Consider the following 22302-nt stretch of genomic DNA (forward strand, 5'->3'; position numbering starts at 1 on the left):
ATGAGTCTCCATACATGGCAAAGACTTAAAATACTTTAAAACCTTCATATATAGATCAATAATTTGATAGTGTGATTTAACCTCCGGCGACCTCCAACTCGGGCTAACATCTGCGACACTATAGGAAAAAGGAAAGGAAGGGAGTAAGCATTATAGCTTAGTAAGTAAGTATATAAATATTAATAAACAACACATTATCGTACTTTAAACAAAGTCACAATATGTTCCTGGAATATTACAATCACAAACACACATACTTTCACTATTACAATCATAAACAGGTTCAAAATAAGTTGTCTAGCAAAGTACCAACAACTAAATTATTTATTTCTGGAGGTACAGAACTCCAAATTACAAACTGTTAATTTCCTTGAAATTAGATTCACATATATTCTTACCATAAAATTTTCAAAATTTTTGGTCTATCCAATTAGTACAGTTTATTCATTGAAGTTACCCCTGTTTCACTGCTCAACTGTTCTGACCACTCTTCACTACGAATCAATTTTCTCCTTGTACAGAATTCAAAGGATGTTATTGTTTATTTTATTTGAAACTAGACTCATCAAGGATTTCAAACATATAAATTATATCCCATAATTATTTTTTTAAAATTTTTAATGATTTTTCCACATCAGAATAGGGGATTACGTAGTCATTCTGAACCTATCTCTCAAAAACTTAAATATCTCATAATATAGAATTCCTTTGTTTGCTCTTTTTTTATTATATGAAAATAGACTCAATAAGATCTAATTTGATATCTCATTCAGTCTCTGATTCAATTTTTACTATTTTTGGTAAATTTTTAGATTCACATCACTGCAACTATCCAGAACAGTTTTATTGTCAATTTTGATCTTTCACACTTCAATTGTATTCATCACTTTCCCATGACAATCTTTCCAATTTCCAATCACATATCGAGCATATTTCTCATAAGTTACATACGTATATACTTACACTTATCATCACAAAGTCATACACAATTTCATTTAATCAATTTCCCAGTTGAACGCTTCGGAATAATAACAGATACGCGATGACATCGCACACAGCCCACCTTTAAAATCGAAGCTCTCTTGTACACATAGTGGCCTTCACTTAGCACCACTCATGTGACCTAGCTCGATTGTACACAAAATTTTGGCTCTCTTGTACACATGGTGAACACTTAGTACCACCCATGTGACCTAGCCAGTTTATCTCGTAGCTCTCTTGTCTACATGGTGTCCTTCACTTGGAAAACGCATGCGACCTAACTACATATATTCCGTAGCTCTCTTGTCTACATGGTGTACACATAGTATCACCCATGTGACCTAGCTACATCATAATGTCTCGTAGCTCTCTTGTACACATGATGTGCACTCAGCACCATACATGTGACCTAGCTACATACCATCTGTATCATCCAATCTTTCCGAAGGTTCAACCGAGATTTCTCTCTTTCTAATACTTGATTCCATACTTTCAATAGTCAGTTATGATTCAAAAATCAGCTACAATACATAAAATATGCTGAAATACAAAAACATAATAAAGATAATGTATTATTTACATACAAACTTACATACTTTCTCATTTCCACGTCGAATTAATATTGAACATTTAAATCATCATAATTATACTTACTTTCAACATATCAGCAATCATAGTAAATATATTAATTTTACATTGAAACATGCATAAATTAATGCTTATTATACATATGAACTTACCTCGTTACTAAAACGGCCATTTTACCAACTTTCCAGATTTTCGATTTTTCTCCCATTCTAGATTCAAATCTCGTTTTCTGGGATCTAAAACATCATATTTTACTTATTTAATTAATTTAATATTCAAAACAGTCCTTAACTCAAACTTTGGAAAAATTACAATTTTGCCCCTAAACTTTTGCATATTTACACTTTTACCCCTAGGCTCGGGAATTAAACTTCATCCCTTATTCTTATGTTTTATGACACGCTGATCATTTTTCCCTTCTATGGCAACATCAAATTCTCACTCTAACACATAGTTATGAACAATAACAACTTTTACCGATTAAGCCGTTTTACTCATTTTTGCTTAAAACCGCTTAGCAAAAGTTGTTTAACATAATTTCAGCCTTCATATTCTACCATAAAACATCAAAATAAACACATTTCACCTATGGGTATTTTTCCAAATAAGAACCCTAGCTTAAATTATTGCTTGAATAAGCTTAATCAAGTTACCGGGATTCCAAAATCGTAAAGAACTTGAAAAACAGGGCTAGAACGAACTTACTATTGAGCTTGGAAAGCTTGAAAACCCTAGCCATGACTTCCCCCATACTAATTTCGGCCTCCATGAAAAAGATGAGTCAATTTTGGCTTTATTTTCCCTTTTTATTTCTTTTAATTACCAAATGACTAAAATGCCCTTAAGGCCTTTCTTTAAAATTTTGTCCTATTCATGCCCATTTTTGTCCAAACGAAATATAATGGTCTAATTACCATTTAAGGACCTCCTCTTTAAACCCCCATTTCAATCAAGTACTTATGAATTAGAACACATATTTTGCAACTTTTGCAATTTAGTCCTAAAAGTCCAATTAAACACTTTATCAGTAAAATTACTTAACGATATTTTTACACAATATTTTAATCAATAAATAAACCTTAAAACTTAATCAAAATAAACTTTTCTATCTCAAATTTGTGGTTTCGCAACCACTATTCTATTTAGGCCCTATTTCTAGATGTTATAAGTTCTTACATGTCATTTATAACCAACATCAAAATGACCAAATCTTCTACCCTGATCGACTTGATTCTAACTGATCAAGCTTTCCCAATGATCTATAAGGAAATAAAACAACGTAAGCTCCCAATGCTTAGTAAGCTCGTAGAAATTTAAACATATCTTACCGAACAAGAATCAACTTAGACAATTCACGCACCATTTATGATATGCTCATATAATCATACAATTCTAAGCACATCACAAAATCGCTAGTTAGCATGCTTATATACATAGGGAACATACAATAACACCAAGGCATTAACATTCATCATCAAAAAATACAAATCAAGCATTCATTTCAATTTCATAAATTATGATACATATCTCACTTGAAACATAATACCTGAATAATAGATGGTTGAAGGTTTCCATGGCGTCTTTCAGCCATAGTCTTATTTATTTTCGACTTAATGTCATAGTGTCTTTCAACTATGGTCTTACTCATTTTCCATCATTTTGTCATAGTGTCATTCAACTATGGTCTTATTTGTTTCCGTCATATTGCCATAATGTCTTTCAACTATGGTCTTACAGGTTTGAATCGTGATGCCATAGAATCTTTCATCTATGGTTTTACACGTATTTTAACCAACGATCTTGATCATAACATATATATAAGCATTAATTAACAAAACGACTTCTAAATAATTTAACTAAATTACAAACTTACCTAAACAAAAACAATTGTAGAAATAAGGCTGACGACTATTCTACTACTTTAGCTTTTCCGCAATCTTTGTCTGATGGATTTGTTTCTTGATCTAAACAATAAGTTTAATTGTATTAACTGATTCAACCAGCTTAAATAATCACATTCATGCATAAAAGCCCTTGTATTACCAATTTATAAAATTACCCTTAAACTCTACATTTTATTCAATTTAGTTCATAGACCCGGAACCTTCAAATAAATCATATTTAATCATCGCCTAAGCTAGCCAAATTTCTTAGGGTCTCTATACAGCCCATAATTAGCAAAATTCCACAAAAATACCATGTAATTCATTACTTTAACAATTTAATCCCTAAACATTAAAATTACTAAAAATCACTTAACAAAATACTTATACTTAGCTATCAAATTCATGAATCTATCAACAAAGTTCATAAACGCATTTAAATCATTCATGATAAGTCCCTAAAATTTAAACAGTTTTACGAATTAACCTTCGGATTAGCCGAATTAAACTAATACAAGTTCAAAAACATAAAAATCATTAAGAACAAGTGAAAAATACAAATCATGCACTTGATTTCAAGCTTGGCTGAACCAAAGAAGTTTAACCATGGTGTTTTCTTTAATTTTCGGTGATGATGAAGATAAGTGAAAATGATAACATTTTTGTTGTCTTTTGTTTTTAACATATTTATTAAATTATCGTTATAACCTTGGTTTTTAAATCAAATTTCTCACAAAACCTATCACTAACCGTCACTATACTTCAACTTGGTAAATTTACCAACTAAAACCTTTAATTCTAGGTTTTATGGCTATTTAATATAATTTGACTTATAGCAATCAACTTTCGTGACTTTTTCAATTTAATCCCTTTTACTTAATTAACTATCTAAACGTTAAAATTTTTTAATCAAATTTTAATACGATTTTATACTATCTTTGTAAACATTAAATAAATAATAAAATATTGACTTGATGGTCGGAATTGTGATCCTGAAATCACCGTTTTCGACACAATTAAAAATGAACTATTACAAAGAATGCAAAGGCTTTAGCATTTGGGTCACTGCCCACTCTTTATATTTTTTTTACCAAAATTAATATATATCCTAGTTTGACTTTGTTCCTTGATTGTTGAAAAAAAAAACAATAAATAAAAAAATGAGAAGAGTGGCACAAATCTTCGTTCTCAAGAGAGTGTTAATTACTTAACTGTTAGACTAAGGTAATTTCTTGATTAAATATTACTTCCTATATATTTTGGGGCATTACATTTATGGTAGTGTTTTTAATATAAATCTTTTTTATAGGTTAGAAAATTTTTATTTTAGCATATTTAGTGCATTTAGTGTATTTATTTAAAAAAAATATTTTAAATAAAATTAATATAAAAAAATGAAATATGAGTTGATTGAGTTAGGCCCGAGTTTACCTTTCTTAAATTAAGTGAGACTTGGACAAAAAAATAAAACTATTTTTGGACAGAGCTAGACCCGAGCTTAAATTTAATCTAAAATACCTTGCATGAGTCTAATCTGACCCATGAACACCTATAATACAATATTCCAACTTAGCATTGAATCTTATATACTTGATATTAATATATTTATTATATATATAATATTATCCTTTACTATTCTTTTTAGACGTACATTTTTGTATCAGTCTTGTTTAGATTTTAGTTAAATTTTCCCATAGAATGTGAGTTCTAATTTTTTGGATTCTCGAAGTATTTAATTGAGTTTTATATACCCAAATTATTCTTTTACTTTCATTTGAGGTTTGTTTTTTCTTTAAAAAAATACTAATTTTAGTCGTAGCATTCGAGTCTAATCAGTTTTACCAGCTAAACTTTGCGAGTTTTGTGATAGCTTAACAGAAAATATTGCTCTCTGTAATGCTTTTTTAGTATGATGTAATATTGTTTATAAAAAAAAATTGATTAGTTGTTAGTAAGTTGTGATTTTGGATTAATTTTGTTGCTTTTAATGTTGTACAAGACCCATAATTATCATTATATAAGATTCAAAACTTTTAAAATAACAATTTTCTCATTGCAATGATAAAAGAAAAATTAGTCATATTAAATATTTTTATAATTAAAAATAAAAATACTTTTATTTAGGTGAAATTTAATGTAAAATCAGATGGTAATCTTAACTCAGGATATGTAAATTTATAGCCATAACTTTAAATACCAAAAAAGAAAATAATTCCATATGAGGAAATGATGGATAGAGAGATGGATGTGACACTTCACCGTCGAAGTAGACGGTTTTATCCACTCATTTCTTTACTTGCATTACTATTTTCCTCTATATTCTTAGACGGCAAAAAAGGTTAAAATTCAGCTAACAAGATCTCTGCTATTTTATCCGACGCTAACCAAAGTAATAAATATTCCTTAAGGAATAATTATTGTATCTACCTTCCAACCCCTTGAAGGCTTGTACCTCAAATTTCCTTACCTTTTTCCAACACCGTGATTGGCGCCACCAAATTTCTAGTTCATTACTTTTTTATATTAATAAATATAACGCTTTATTTAATACCGCAAAATCAGCAGGAGACTGACATTCTGCTCCCCCGTACATCCGTAATATCTCACGTTGCTTCATCGCCGTTAACATTTTTTAACCGCGCCAAACACTTGAGAATTCAACTTCACATTAGCTTATCAAAAACCGATAAATCTTAAACTATTCAGAAGCTAAAGTAATCTTTTTTCTAAGTTATCATTATATTAATGAAAAATCTTACAATTTTCAAGAGGTTGAATTATATTTTTTTTTTGCTATAATTGAATTCTAAAAGGGAATTGAGATACAATTTTAGTAATTTAAAATTTTGTAAATGTTGGAGAAATTAATATTGTAGTTTTTCATTTTGGGCCTTTAAACTATTATGAATTTTAGTCAATATGTAATTTAATGTGTGTTTGATAAATTGGAAATTTAAATGCTAACAAATTAATTACAGAATATTTATGGCTAAATTTTATAAGTATTAAATTTTTATTAAAAAATTGTTTAGTAAATTAGTAAATATGAATATTGAATATAATTATATTGTTTGATAAAAATAAATACTAATTTTAAAAGATAATTTATTTTTAAGTTTAATATTATATTATTTTAATAGAATAAAATCAATTTAGTATATTTTTAAAAAAATTATATCAAATAAAAAATTAAATTGATTATCAAAACATTTAAAATATTAAAAGCAGTTTATTAAACATGAGAGAATTAAAGAAGGTTTTAGGTTTTTTAATTTTGGTGACTCGGGGCTTTATAAAAGCCATTTCCTTGGAGGTTTTGCTCTTGACTCTCCCTGCCCCTCCCTCTCACATTTTCCTTTTGCTTTTTGTTGTCTGTTTAGATAAGAGAGAGAAACCAGGGGGAAAGCTCTTAAGTGCTGAAGAAGCATCGAAAGTGGCAATGGCGGTTCCTATGCAATGGGCTTTCTCTTCTTTAGCTCTTCTCTTTTTGTTTCGTGTTGGAGGATCAATTGCCACCAACACCACCTCCAGGTCTTTCTTTCTCTTTTCTACTTCACTTTCAACCTTCCTCTCTATTCTTTCCCCTTCTTTTGAATTTTAGATCTACATCTGAAGAGGATTATAATGCAAATAATGTCGATATCATGAAATAAAATTAAGGAAAGTTAAGCTACATTATTCTTCGTTATTTCCTTAAGTTCTCAACAAAACAAATTGGAGCTGTATTTGTTAACGACTCCATCAATAACCCTCTTCAAAACCTTCATTTAACACCACAAAATAAGTTTTCACTCGTCTTAAGGCTAAACGTGGGTGGAAATTTAATTATAATTCTTTTAGATACAAAAATAAATTTATTATAATTTTATCATTTTTGAATGGATAAATTATTTTTATTATTATTAGAATATTAAAGTGTAATTTTATTATATATTAATTTATAAATTCTTTATTTATAGGATGATTTGAATTTTTCGTTTTATTATATATTAATTTATAGTTTCTTTATTTTATAATAAAGATTGAATTGAATATTTTTTAAATTTGCCTCTGAAAATGACCAACTATAAAATCCCTTTTTTTTTTTTTTCTAATTACTCTATAATTTATCAATTTATCTCTTCCTTCTATATATATACCGCAATGTGGAGACAAAGAAACTGTAGAGCACAAAGAATTCAAAAATGGCAGCTAAGTAATGATCTCCGCCGTTAGTTTTGTCTACTTTCGTTCATGTTTAGACCGTTGAATCAATGCAACGGCTACCATTTTATCCATCCATTATAGCCAAACACAACAATCCTAGCCGTTGAGATTCAGATCCTTAGATCTCAACCGTTTATTTTGTTACTTCTTTTCTTTTGTAGTTAACGAGAATTACCCTCTTACTACAAATGCCCCCTTCGAATTTCGATCTATAAAAGGAAAGAGAATATTGTAAATTGAAGGACATTTTAGTCATTATAATAATTCCCGCCGATCCAATCCTCTCGCGGTTTTTCGCCCTTTTCGCTCTAAATGTTTCTTTAACGGTTTTCGGGAATGTTGGTAGACAGCTCCCTTTTGCCTTTATGATTAAGTGTACTGTTACACACATGAAAAATACATATTTCTTTACCATCCGTTCGAATCTTATTCATAAGAAAAAATATCATCCAACTTCTATAATAGAAGTTAGATTATATTTTTTATTAAAAAATAAATAATTTAATTTATATTAAATTAAAGAATAAAATTATTATTTTATTAAAATTTTTATTTATTTTTTTCATTAAAAATTAATTATTATATATCAATATAATGTACATATGACATGTGATACGTCATTTTTCAGTTTTTAGCAGTACAAATCGATAAAATTTTTAATAGATATGACCAATTTATTCTTTAATATAATATATAAGGACTAATTTACTATTTTTAATAAAAAAGAAAAATAATATTCAATTTTAAGGCATAAAATGGAAAACAAATTAATGAATATTACGAATTTATTTTTATATCATAAAAAAATTGCTTTTTTCTTTTTACAGTAGAAAACTTGCCATTACTGTAAAAAAGGCAAATAATTTGTTTAGTAATCAACGCTAGTAAATGGAAAATCTCCCATGATTACAGGTTAGGAGACATTGATCCATTGAACGAGCATGCGGTGGCTGACCCAGAGGCTGTTGCTCTGGAGGTCGAGACCATCATTGACTTGTGAGTCTCTCTTCTATCTTTATTTATGCTAACTTGCAGATTCAATGACACAATTTTTACCATGTTGTTTTTCACTTTCATTCTACGTAAAATCAATTTCATCATATCCGTGTCTGAAGGCTCTTTCTATTTCTTTTCGTCTTTTCCCCCATTACACATACTATATACTTGATAGTACAATATTTTCTTTTTCTTTTCACACACTTATTCAAAGAAAATTCTCCTAATCAACAACCTTTTTTATAGAGCTTTAACCCATAAATCATCACATAATTGACTAAAAGTAAAAGTAATACAAAAATATCATATTAAGAGTTTGATTGCATTTTATCTATTTTATTTCAAAAATAAACAAATTAATCTTCATACATTAGACCAAAAAGTAAATTGGTTTTTTTGTTAAAAATTTCATTCATTTTTACTTTTAAAAATTGGCCCATGTATACCAGAATGAATTATTGTCTAATTATTTCGCCAGACACTAAATATTAACAATAAAAATAAAATTTTTTAACAGAAATGACTAATTTACTTTTAAATTAAACATACAAAAATAAATTTACTAATTTTTAAAATAAAAATTTATTTAACTCCTAATATAAAAACTTTCGCCCCACCTTTTCTTTAATCACTATTTCTTTTCTTTTTACTATATTTACTTTAATCATATGGGAAAGTGCAAATGCTCGTAATTAATAAGGAAACAAAGGAAGTCCTCGCGTTTTATGAATGTGTCATTTTTTTTGTTAATAGTATTTATTTTTTATATTATTTTTTTATAAATTAATAGTTTGTGTTATTTAGATTTTGACATGTTTATTTTTATTTTTTATTGTGTTTGTGTGGTTTTTGTGTTATGTTTCTTGTTTTCATTATTTTCTGCGTCTTGTTTGTATTATGTTGTTTTTAATAAAATTTATAATTTTAAAATATTTATAATTTTTTAAATAATTTTACTTATAATTTTTATGATTTTTTTTCAAATTTAACAGGGCTTAATTAAAATTTGTTGCTAATGTCTATTTTATCATTTAGCTTTATTAGTTTAAAAAAATTATAATTTAATTTCAAAAAAAAATAAGAGTCAAATTGAATAAATATGTAAAAATTGAGTACTAAATTTATTATGATACTTTATATATAAATACCAAATTTTAACAAAAGAACTATTTTACTCACTCATTTTACAATTTATCTAAATATAGTAGAGAGATACTTTTACCACTTATTTTCTCAATTTATTCTTAATTGTATAATTTTGAAAGAGACAATTTCTACAACGGGAATTTTTCCTAGTTGACTATATTTGTTCGTTTCTTTGGGTTTTTTCCCCTTCAATATAATTTAGTCTTTGCCTGTTTTAAACTAATGGAGATGCTAAAGCCCAAAGGACAAGCTAGCCGTTATATATATCAATAACATATCTTGTCCTCACAATTTGACAAAAATTCTACTATACGTTACTTTTTATTCATTAGCTCTCCTAGTCGGATCTGATTACTTGTCCTCACTCTTAAGTGGGTTAATTTACACTCACCGACAATCATACACTAACACCTTCAATAATAAATTTAAGAGATGCTCATAATTAACAATTTCTTTAGGCAATATATTAAAGTTTCTATACAAAGTTTACAAAAAATATAAATAAAGTGATATATATTAGGGGTCTAAATGAATTACTGATACTAGTATATTATTCAAGTTTGATTTGAAAAAAATCGAATTTGATTCAATAATTATTGAGCAGACTTGAGCTCGAATAGCTTGAGCTATTGATCGAGTTGCATTCGAACTTAGTAATACTTGACTCGAACGACTCACAAGCCTTATCGAGCTTCTCATATTTTTATATTATTAAATTACATTATTGTCCTTAATATATATTATTAACTTTAAGTTTAATTATTAAGCTGAGCTCGAGTTCGAGCTTGAGTATAAAAATCAATAAACGAGTTTAATCGAGCTCAAGTAATTGATTGTATCTTGAGCTTAGCTCAAGCTTAAAAATAAATGTTTAATCAAGCTCGAGCTTGACAGTATTCAAGCTCGTTTTGGCTCGATTACACCTTAATATATTCTTCTTTAAAGTGTAATAATATAAAAAAATCAAGTATTTAAAAAAAATGAAACATATGATATTATTTCAAATATTTCAAAGTGAGATTTTTTTTCCGTGTATTGTTTAAGAATAATTTTGTTCTATGTATGAATGTGATGGTAGGAATATTCGCAATTTGACCGAAAGGAGGAAGTTGGGGTTCTTTTCATGTGGAACCGGTAACCCCATTGACGATTGCTGGCGTTGTGACCCTAACTGGCATAAGCGCCGAAAGAGACTAGCTGAGTGTGGCATTGGCTTTGGAAGGAATGCAGTTGGTGGGCGTGATGGGCGCTTCTATGTCGTCACTGACCACACTGATGATGACCCTGTTAACCCCAAACCTGGGACATTGCGTCATGCTGTGATCCAGGACCGCCCTCTCTGGATCGTGTTTAAGAGGGACATGGTCATTAAGTTGAAGCAGGAGCTGATAATGAACAGCTTTAAGACTATTGACGGTCGTGGAGCTAATGTTCATATTGCTAATGGAGGGTGTATAACAATCCAATTTGTTACCAATGTGATTATTCATGGTCTTCATATCCATGACTGTAAGCCTACTGGTAATGCTATGGTGAGAAACTCACCGTCTCACTTTGGGTGGAGGACAATGGCTGATGGTGATGCAATCTCCATCTTTGGTTCTAGCCATATTTGGGTTGATCACAATTCTCTCTCTAATTGTGCTGATGGTCTTGTTGATGCTGTCATGGGCTCGACAGCCATTACCATCTCAAATAACCACTTCACCCACCATAATGAGGTAATTTTGCTTCAGCTTTAGCATTCTTATTAATGGCAGTGCTAACTGTTTTGAAATTATTAAATGTAGGTGATGTTGCTAGGTCACAGTGACTCTTACACAAGGGATAAGCAGATGCAAGTGACTATTGCCTATAACCATTTCGGAAAGGGACTTATCCAAAGAATGCCAAGGTACTTTTCCAAAGAATGCCAAGGTACTTTAAGCGTATAAGATGTTTTTTATAAGGGAAGCCAAGAATCCTTAGGTAAAAGAGGAAAATGGATTTGTTGATAAATTAAAAAATACATATTTAAATATTTTTCATATATATTTATAGTCCAAATTATTTTGTTTCTTAATAAATTATTTATTATTTTGATAATAAATTATAATTATATATACATGCAAATATATCTCAATTACATTCATATAAATATATTTATATGTAAATATAAATTTAATAGCTTTTAATTTTAAATATAATTATAGAAAAATTAAAATGGTTAAAATGGAAAATTTTAAAAATAGAAATAGTTTAAAATATTAAATTGTATACCAATCGATACAGGCCAATACGCACCATGGCAAGCCTATATCAACCAAAACAGGCCTAAACACACTGAAATGTTTGAAACGCCCCACAATTTTGAACGGAATTGAATATAAATTACTTGGTACCAATTTAAGACCAGAACAACATGTACTGGCCAATACGGTACCGACTACTTTGATTTTACCCAAACTAAAATATAAAAAATTTTAACGGTTAACTTTTGAAAAAGTGTTTTTTAATGAAGCTACTTTTTATCCTCCTATTAAATTTTCTATTTTATAAAAAAATATTTAAAATTATTATTTTATTTTCTTAAAAAACATTTTTCCCATAATCATAAACATTATCAAATTTAATAAAAAAACACTTTTTAAAACGAATATGAGAATTGAAATGGATTTTGATGAATACGCACAGGTGTAGACATGGGTATTTCCATGTGGTGAACAATGACTACACTCACTGGGAAATGTATGCAATTGGTGGAAGTGCAAATCCTACCATCAACAGTCAAGGTAACAGATACGCAGCTCCAATGAACCCATTTGCAAAGGAGGTATTAATTGTCTCAATTCTCTTTTTCTATTTTTAGTTTAGTCTCTCATTGTGAAATATGTTTATCGTTTTGTGATTTCTTGAACTTGAGTAGGTCACCAAGAGAGTGGAGACTGCCGAAAGTAAGTGGAAGAACTGGAATTGGAGGTCAGAAGGTGACCTGTTGGTCAATGGTGCCTACTTCACTCCATCAGGTGCTGGAGCCTCAGCCAGCTATGCCAGGGCCTCAAGCTTAGGTGCCAAGTCGTCTTCCATGGTTAGAGGCATGACTTTAAATGCTGGCTCACTTCCTTGCCGTAGAGGCAGACAATGCTAGCATAATTTCCCCCACCCCATTCAACTAAATTGGCTAAAAAATCAGCCATTTACAGAACTCTTTGATTTCCTCTTTTCTATCACCACATTGTCATCATATTCTCCTACTTATCCATCATTCTATTTGTCACAAACTGTTTCTTTTGTTTGATTGTTTGTTTCTTCAACCTCGCCCATTTGGTGCTGAAGTGTTGTCCATTTGTTTTTTTTTCCCCTATTTTCCCCCTATCCAAGTTGTGAAAAATAAAATAAAAAAATAAAAAAAACACACAAATTTTACGTGGAAACCCTTTCGGGAAAAAACCACGGGCAGAGGAGAAGAAAATTCACTATGTCAAAAATTTGAATCAATATTAGAGGAATAGACTATGTCTATTTATAGGCTTGTAAAACCATATTCTAGTAAGATTGAAAAACCTTATCCTAATCAATATAAAATAGATGGAGTTTAATAAGGTTTAAAAAACCTTATTCTAAAATAAAATAAAAGAAGTCTTGTTCTATATGGATTTTACTTTTATTTTATTTTCCATCGTATTTTATTTAAATAAGAATTCGGGTCACTTAATTCTAACAATCTCCACCTTGACACAAATTCTCAATGAACAAGTTCTTCATCGCGAACTTTCAGTGAACAAGTTCTCCACCTATTTCATAAAACCCCTTAAGGGTTTAACTTCAACAATGAACACCAACCAAGTCTAAGCATGTGACAGCCCAAAATTGACCCTAGTCGGGAAGTGGTTTCGGGACCGCTAAACCGAGTCACCGAAATGTTTGAATGTGATATTTATTGTCTAGAATATGTAATTATGAATGTGTGAAAATTTCAAGCTTCGATTTAGTCGATTGCATGTGAGTTTTAGTAAATAGGACTTATGTGAGAAAATTTTGAAATGTGATAGGTCAAAGCATAAGGACCTATTAGTGCATGTTGAAAAAGGGGGGACTTGCATGTCAATTTCCCCCCCCCCCTCTATTAGTAGTGGCCGGCCATGACAAGTATGGTAGACCAAGTGTGATGGGCAAGACATGTCATAGACATGTTGTGTTGGTGCATCATGAGTGGAAACAATAAAATAATGAGCATGGTAATTAAATAATGAAAGGGAGGAGTGATGAAAAAAAAAAGAATGGTCTCATCCATGCCCCCCCCTTTTGCCGTGAGTTAAAGAAAAGAAAAGAAAAAAATTTTGTTCATCCTTTTTCATCTTCTTTTGGCCGAAAATTCTAAGGAAGGAGGAAGGAGTTCTTGCTTCATGTTTGGTTTGGAAGAGGATTAGGAGGAGGTTTGGCCATACTTGTATCTAGATCAAGGTATGTTTGAGGTTGTGCCATGAGATTCATGCATGTTTTTAGTTGCTAGCTTGAGTTCTAATTAGCCCATGGTTCAAATCTTTGCTATGTCATGGGGATGATATTCGGCCTAGGTGGATTTTGTGTTAATGCCATTGCATGCTAAATATGAAGCTTGTTAATGATGCATGTGATGGTGGATTGATGATTCTTGAATCTTCTTTTTAGCATTTTTGAGTGAGCACATATGTGCATTGGTTGCTAGATGGAGAAGAATCGGCTAGCAAGTTGTGTGCTAAGGCCGAATATAATTTTTGTATATTAATGAGTAATGCATGTGTTAAATTGATGGAAAGGGAGAGGATGCTTTACTAGTGTATATATGTGTGTATTAGCCAAGTTTTGAACTTGAAACAAAATGGTGTTTAGTCAATACAAGTAACCATACTTGTAGAATGTATTAAGTGTTGCAATCGGCCCCAACATAGACATGTATGTTCGGCCACATGAATAAGTACATAAGCTATGTGAATGTTCGGCCATAGGTAGCCTATTGATGGCTTTAGCTTGACTTAGAAAATTCGGCTAAGGGGAAATATTAGCTAGTATGTTGAATTCGATTCGTGATTTCGTACACATGTGACTCTAATGTCTAATGGATATATGGGCTAAGTACCTTGAGCTTCTCTTTTGATGTTCGAATGAATTCTATTAAATTGCTTGATGTGATTAAAAATGCGTATGATCATTGTGTATTTGAGCTAAAAGGGTGGCCATATGACCTATCAAACTCCTTGTCATATTCGGCCATAAGCTAGCAAAATGAGACTTTAATGAGTTAAATTTGTTTGAATTAGCTCAAGAGCTTAGAGGACCCCAGTTGGATAAGGGAAAGGAAAAAGTGGTCGAGTAGCCATCGGAATCGTTCGACAACATCCGAGGTAAGTTCTTGAGTAAAAGAGCTTAAATTATGATTTGATTAGATCATGTTTTAAGCAAATCAAAATCATGCTCTTTGTGTGTGGCTATTGAGCCGAAATTGCAAGAATGATAAGTGTCTTGTGTTTGAGTTTTGCTAACGAAAACGAAATACGAATGTGCCATGATTTATTGTTAAATGTGCATGGTTATTTGAATGATGTCCGGGCTAAGTCCCGAAGGCTTTGTGCTAAGTGACCATATCCGGACTAAGATCCGAAGGCATTTGTGCGAGATACTAATTCCGGGCTAAGCCCGAAGGCATTTGTGCGAGTTACTAAATCCGGGTTAAGTCCCGAAGGCATTTGTGCGAGTTACTATAACCGGGCTATGTCCCGAAGGCATTTGAACGAGTAGCTATATCCGGTTAAATTCCGAAGGTACGTGATTTGGGAATGAATGATCTTGCTGTAAAAATTTCAGTTAATACGCCTGAAACATCCCAACATTAAGGTATGTTTCGTATGTGCTTTGAATTAGTTGAGCCCTTACAAATAAGTATTCGCTCAGTTGATAAATGAGCTACCGGCCTTTGGCTAAGTTGATCTTTGTGTATGAATAAAAGGGTTGGTAATGTGAAGTAAGTATGATATTGAAAAATTGTGCATATGAAATTATCCGTTTAGCTACATGAATGCTATACTTTTGCTGTGCTGGAATCCCTTGCTCAAAACTTACTAAGCATAAATTGCTTACTCCGTCTCCTTGATTCTCTGTTTTATAGATTTTGGTTCTCCAGCTATCGGACTCGGGATTTTGAAGTCGAAGTCGCCCACACTATCAAAGCCCCCCCCTTTTTGGTACAATTTTGGTTGAACTTCGAAATGGCATGTATAGGACTACCCTTTTTGTTGGGGGTCATGGACCCTTTGGACTTGTATAATTTTGGATAGCCATGCGAAAATGGCTTATATATGTTTGAGTATAATGTTATAATCATTTGGTATGGATATGGTTATTGAGAGGTGTGGATATGCTTAACAAGGATTGGCCATGGGAATGGTTAATCACTATCATAATTTGTGCTATTTATGCAAAAAGGGCTAGTTGAATCATGGAAACTATGAAATAGGTAAAGTCTACCTTAAAGGTAGATGCTGACAGCAGCAGTGATGTAGATTTGGAAAATCACTAAAAATAGTAGGAAGGGAATTAAATAGTGAATAAATTATGTAAACGAACCTTGATGAATCTATTTTCATAGGAAAGTAACGAAACGATCATATGGACAGTATGTTAAGAGATATTTAGGTTCTCGTAAGACAGGGCCAGAACGGTTTCTGGATTCCCTGTTTCGACTTTGGAAATTCATTATAAATTAACCAGAGATAATTAGGAGTCATGCCATATATGTATAGATTCCTCTTTGAGTCTAGTTTATATAGAAACAAACAACATCAGTATTGAAGCCCTGTACAGGGAGATATCCAAGTCGTAATGCGCAAAGGTCAGTGTAGTCGATCCCTGTAACATAGGAGACTTTGACTAATAAACTGTACTAATTGGCCCAACCAAAAATTCTAGAAAAAAATATGTAGATGGGCATATGAGTCTAGTTTTAGGGAAAATTTACGGAACTGGATTCTGAGTTTCTGAACTCAAGATATGATTTTTAAAGCGACTAGTACGCAGATTGGCAGTGTCTGGGAAATTTTTTTTATAAGTGGTTTAAAGTCTATTAACACCTCATGTTCGACTCCGGTGACGGTCTCGGGTTCGGGGTGTTACATTTGATTGGTATTAGAGCTATGGTTTAGTCGATTCTAGGACTACCGTAATGCGTTGGGTCTAACTATACATGCCATTTTATGTGATTATTTGATAGTGTGGTGATTTCTGACAATTGTAAATGTGTTTATTTATAGTAATGGATCCCGATCCCGACCGAGCGGTAGCTGATGATCTTGAGAGTGTAGCGCCTGCTCCCGCACAAGGGACAGCGCCGGCGGACTCTCAACCTAATGCTAGTAACCCGAATGATGAAGCTAGACAAGCTTTCTATAGCGTGATGAATGATTGGTTCAACCAATACATTCGAACTAATACGGCTGTTCCACAACCTCCATTCCCGACTAATACCACCCCCGCACCTACAATACCTCCGGAAACTGACCAAATAAGGTCAAATAAGCCCCCAGTTGACAGAATCCGAAAACATGGGGCTACTGAATTTAAAGCTACGGATAGCGACGACGCCGAGCAAGCTGAATTTTGGTTGGACAACACTATCCGGGTACTCGATGAGCTATCTTGTACACCTGATGAATGCCTAAAGTGTACTATCTCCTTGCTACGCGATTCTACCTACTATTGGTGGAGTACTCTGACTTCTGTTGTGCCCCGAGAGCAAGTAACTTGGGAGTTTTTCCAAACTGAGTTTCGGAAAAAGTATATCAGTCAGAGATTTGTTGATCAAAAACGGAAAGAATTTCTTGAGCTTAAGCAAGGTTCTATGTCAGTTACTGATTACGAGCGAAAATTTGTTAGACTTAGTAGGTACGCTCGGGAATGTGTTTCGTCTGAGGCTATCATGTGTAAACGCTTCGAGGATGGGCTGAATGAAGATATAAAAATGTTCGTGGGTATTCTTGAAATACGAGAGTTCGTAGTACTTGTCGAGCGAGCTTGTAAAGCCGAAGAGCTTAGAAAAGAAAAACAAAAAGTTGATGTGGGAACTGGAGAGTTTCGTAAAAGATCCTCGGGAAAGTCTCTTCAACAGGCATCGAAGAAATTTCGAGATGATGTGGGCCGGTCTAGAGGCACTTCGGGCCTTTTTAGACGAGATCGTGATCGACCCCCTGTGGGTACACGAGGCACTTCGGTCGCCAGTGTTGGGAATGAACGTCGAGACAGAATGAAATGTCGATATTGCGGTAAATGGCATTCGAGGAGTTGTAGATTCCCTGACCGCTCCTGTTACAAGTGCGGATCAGTTGACCACTTCATTAAAGATTGCCCGAGGTTGTCTGAACAGAATGTAAATCAGAGTGGGAAACCGGGTGCCACCACTGCTCGAGGTAGACCATCTGGAAATACGGGCAATGCTAGTGGTGGTCAGAGAGGATCTAGAGATGCTACGACCAGATCCGAGGCTCGTGCACCTGCTAGAGCTTATGCTATACGTGCCCGCGAGGATGCTTCTTCGCCTGATGTTATTACCGGTACTTTTACTCTCTTTGATACTAATGTAATTGCTTTGATTGACCCCGGTTCTACTCATTCTTACATATGTGAAACCTTAGCATCCAGTAAGACTTTACCTATTGAGTCTACTGAGTTCGTAATTCGGGTGTCAAATCCCTTGGGTCGTTACGTGCTTGTCGATAAAATGTGTAAGAAATGTCCCCTAGTAATTCGAGGTTCCTGTTTTCCGGCGGACTTGATGCTTTTGCCGTTTGATGAATTTGATGTTATTCTTGGTTTGGATTGGTTGACCGCGCATGATGCGGTTGTGAATTGCAAAAGCAAGACTATTGATTTGAGGTGCGCAAATAACGAGATGATCCGAGTTGAGTCTACGGACTTAAAGGGGTTGTCAGCTGTAATATCCTCAATGTTGGCCCAGAAATATGTAAGAAAAGGGTGCGAAGCATACCTTGCGTATGTACTTGATGACAAAGAATTAGAAAAGAAACCCGAATCTGTGCCGGTGGTTTGTGAATACCCGGATGTTTTTCCTGAAGAATTACCGGGTTTACCACCTGTTCGGGAGATAGAGTTTGGTATTGAGCTTGTACCTGGGACCATGCCGATTTCGATAGCTCCGTATTGTATGGCACCAACCGAGTTAAAAGAGTTGAAAGCTCAGTTGCAAAAATTGACGGATAGAGGTTTTGCCCGACCAAGTTTCTCACCTTGGGGTGCACCAGTATTGTTCGTGAAAAAGAAGGACGGAACCATGAGGTTGTGCATTGACTATCGTCAATTGAATAAAGTGACGATAAAGAATAAATATCCGTTACCGCGTATTGATGATTTGTTTGATCAACTAAAAGGAGCCTCAGTGTTCTCAAAAATAGATTTGAGATCAGGCTATTATCAGTTGTGAATTCAAGATTCAGACATACCCAAAACTGCCTTCAGAACGAGATATGGTCACTACGAATTCTTAGTGATGCCGTTTGGGCTCACTAATGCCTCTGCGATATTTATGGATTTGATGAATCGGATCTTCAGACCATATTTGGATCGGTTCGTAGTTGTGTTCATTGATGACATCTTGGTCTATTCAAGAGATGAGACCGAACATGCTGAGCACCTGAGACTAGTGTTGCAAATTTTGTGGGATAAGCAGTTATATGCTAAGTTCAGTAAGTGTGAGTTCTGGTTAAGAGAGGTTAGCTTCTTGGGTCATGTGGTATCCGCATCGGGTATTCGAGTTGACCCGAACAAAATTTCAGCCATACTTAACTGGAAACCTCCGAGAAATATTACTGAGGTTCGGAGCTTTTTGGGACTCGCCGGTTATTACCGACGATTTGTCAAAGGTTTCTCGATGATAGCCACACCAATGACGAAGCTACTTCAAAAGGATGTTAAGTTCGAATGGACGGAGAAATGTCAGAAAAGTTTCGATCAACTGAAAACTTATTTGACTGAAGCTCCAATTTTAGTGCAACCCGAATCAGGCAAAGAGTTTGTCATTTATAGTGACGCATCCCTACTTGGGTTGGGTTGCGTATTGATGCAAGAAGGTCGAGTGGTGGCCTATGCGTCGAGACAATTAAAGCCACATGAGAAAAATTATCCGACCCATGATCTTGAACTAGCTGCCATCGTATTTGCTTTAAAAATGTGGCGACGTTACTTATTTGGTGAAAAGTGCCATGTATTTTCGGATCACAAAAGTCTCAAATATTTGATGACTCAAAGAGACTTAAATCTGCGACAAAGACGTTGGCTTGAGTTGTTGAAAGATTACGAGCTTGTCATTGATTACCACCCGGGAAAGGCTAATGTGGTTGCGGACGCCTTAAGCCGGAAATCATTGTTTGCTTTACGAGCGATGAATGTGCACTTGTCTGTTCTACCCGACAATGTGTTAGTAGCTGAATTAAAAGCCAAACCATTATTGATTCATCAAATTCGTGAAGCCCAGAAAGCTGATGATGAATTGGTTGCAAAACGGGCTGAGTGTGTTCCGAACAAGGAATCGGAGTTTCAAATTGATGATGATGATTGTTTGAGGTTCAGAAGTCGTTTGTGTGTTCCAAGGAATTCGGAACTCATTTCGATGATTCTGAATGAAGCCCATTGTAGCCGAATGTCAATTCACCCGGGGAGTACGAAAATGTACAACGATTTGAAACGTCGGTTTTGGTGGCATGGTATGAAACGAGACATCTCCGACTTTATTTCGAGATGTTTAATATGTCAACAAGTGAAAGCAGAACATCAAGTGCCTTCAGGATTACTTCAGCCGATCATGATACCCGAGTGGAAATGGGATCGAGTCACAATGGACTTTGTGTCCGGACTGCCATTGTCAGCAAGTAAGAAAGATGCGATTTGGGTTGTTGTCGATAGACTGACTAAGTCGGCTCACTTTATCCCCGTGCGTACAGATTTTTCATTGGATAAACTAGCTGAATTGTACGTTTCTCAGATTGTGAGATTACACGGGGTACCTATTTCTATCGTGTCGGATAGAGATCCGAGATTTACCTCACGATTTTGGAGGAAATTGCAAGAAGCTTTGGGTACCAAGCTGCATTTTAGCACTGCTTTTCACCCCCAAACCGATGGTCAATCTGAGCGGATAATTCAGATACTTGAGGATATGTTGAGATGTTGCATCCTCGAGTTCAGTAGTTCATGGGAACGGTATTTACCTTTGATTGAATTCGCTTACAACAATAGTTTTCAATCAAGTATTAAGATGGCACCTTACGAGGCTTTGTACGGTCGTAAATGCCGTACACCATTGTTTTGGACCGAGCTCGGTGAAAGTAAAATTTTCGGAGTTGATTTGATTAAAGATGCCAAACAGAAAGTAAAGGTAATCCGTGAAAGTCTGAAGGCAGCCACAGATCGTCAAAAATCGTATGCGGATTTGAAACGAAAAGACATTGAATATCAGGTGGGAGATAAAGTGTTTCTTAAAGTTTCGCCTTGGAGAAAGGTACTCAGATTTGGCCGTAAGGGCAAGTTGAGCCCGAGATTCATTGGGCCGTACGAAATCTCCGAACGAGTTGGTCCGGTTGCGTATAGATTGATTTTGCCCCCTGAACTTGAAAAGATTCACGATGTCTTTCATGTTTCGATGCTTCGACATTATAGATCCGATCCGTCACATGTGATTAATCCCTCAGAAGTTCAAATTCAATCTGACTTGAGTTATGAAGAAGAACCGATTCGTATCCTAGCTCGTGAAGTGAAAGAGTTGCGAAACAAAAGGGTTCCGTTAGTTAAGGTGTTATGGCTCAAACACGGGATCGAGGAAGCTACTTGGGAAACGAGAGCTCGATGAAAGAACGATACCCAAACCTATTTACCGGTAAGATTTTCGGGGACGAAAATTTCTTAAGTGGGGGAGAGTTGTGATAGCCCAAAATTGACCCTAGTCGGGAAGTGGTTTCGGGACCGCTAAACCGAGTCACCGAAATGTTTGAATGTGATATTTATTGTCTAGAATATGTAATTATGAATGTGTGAAAATTTCAAGCTTCGATTTAGTCGATTGCATGTGAGTTTTAGTAAATAGGACTTATGTGAGAAAATTTTGAAATGTGGTAGGTCAAAGCATAAGGACCTATTAGTGCATGTTGAAAAAGGGGGGACTTGCATGTCAATTTCTCCCCCTCTATTAGTAGTGGCCGGCCATGACAAGTATGGTAGACCAAGTGTGATGGGCAAGACATGTCATAGACATGTTGTATTGGTGCATCATGGGTGGAAACAATAAAATAATGAGCATGGTAATTAAATAATGAAAGGGAGGAGTGATGAAAAAAAAAAGAATGGTCTCATCCATGCCCCCCTTTTGCCGTGAGTTAAAGAAAAGAAAAGAAAAAAATTTTGTTCATCCTTTTTCATCTTCTTTTGGCCGAAAATTCTAAGGAAAGAGGAAGGAGTTCTTGCTTCATGTTTGGTTTGGAAGAGG

General features: G+C 33.8%; 1 protein-coding gene across 1 annotated transcript; it reads left to right on the forward strand.

Moving 5' to 3' along the window:
- The first annotated feature begins 6741 nt into the window (after positions 1-6741).
- On the forward strand, positions 6742-13060 carry LOC107957331 (probable pectate lyase 1). Its single transcript, XM_016892836.2, has 6 exons — positions 6742-6983; positions 8571-8654; positions 10879-11521; positions 11591-11694; positions 12474-12612; positions 12706-13060. Exons 1-6 carry the CDS (start codon positions 6892-6894, stop codon positions 12925-12927), a joined length of 1284 nt encoding a protein of 427 aa, XP_016748325.1. The 5' UTR covers positions 6742-6891; the 3' UTR covers positions 12928-13060.
- Positions 13061-22302: the final 9242 nt, after the last annotated feature.

The sequence above is a fragment of the Gossypium hirsutum genome, chromosome A05 (genome assembly GCF_007990345.1).
Source record: "Gossypium hirsutum isolate 1008001.06 chromosome A05, Gossypium_hirsutum_v2.1, whole genome shotgun sequence".
Classification (NCBI taxonomy): domain Eukaryota; kingdom Viridiplantae; phylum Streptophyta; class Magnoliopsida; order Malvales; family Malvaceae; genus Gossypium; species Gossypium hirsutum.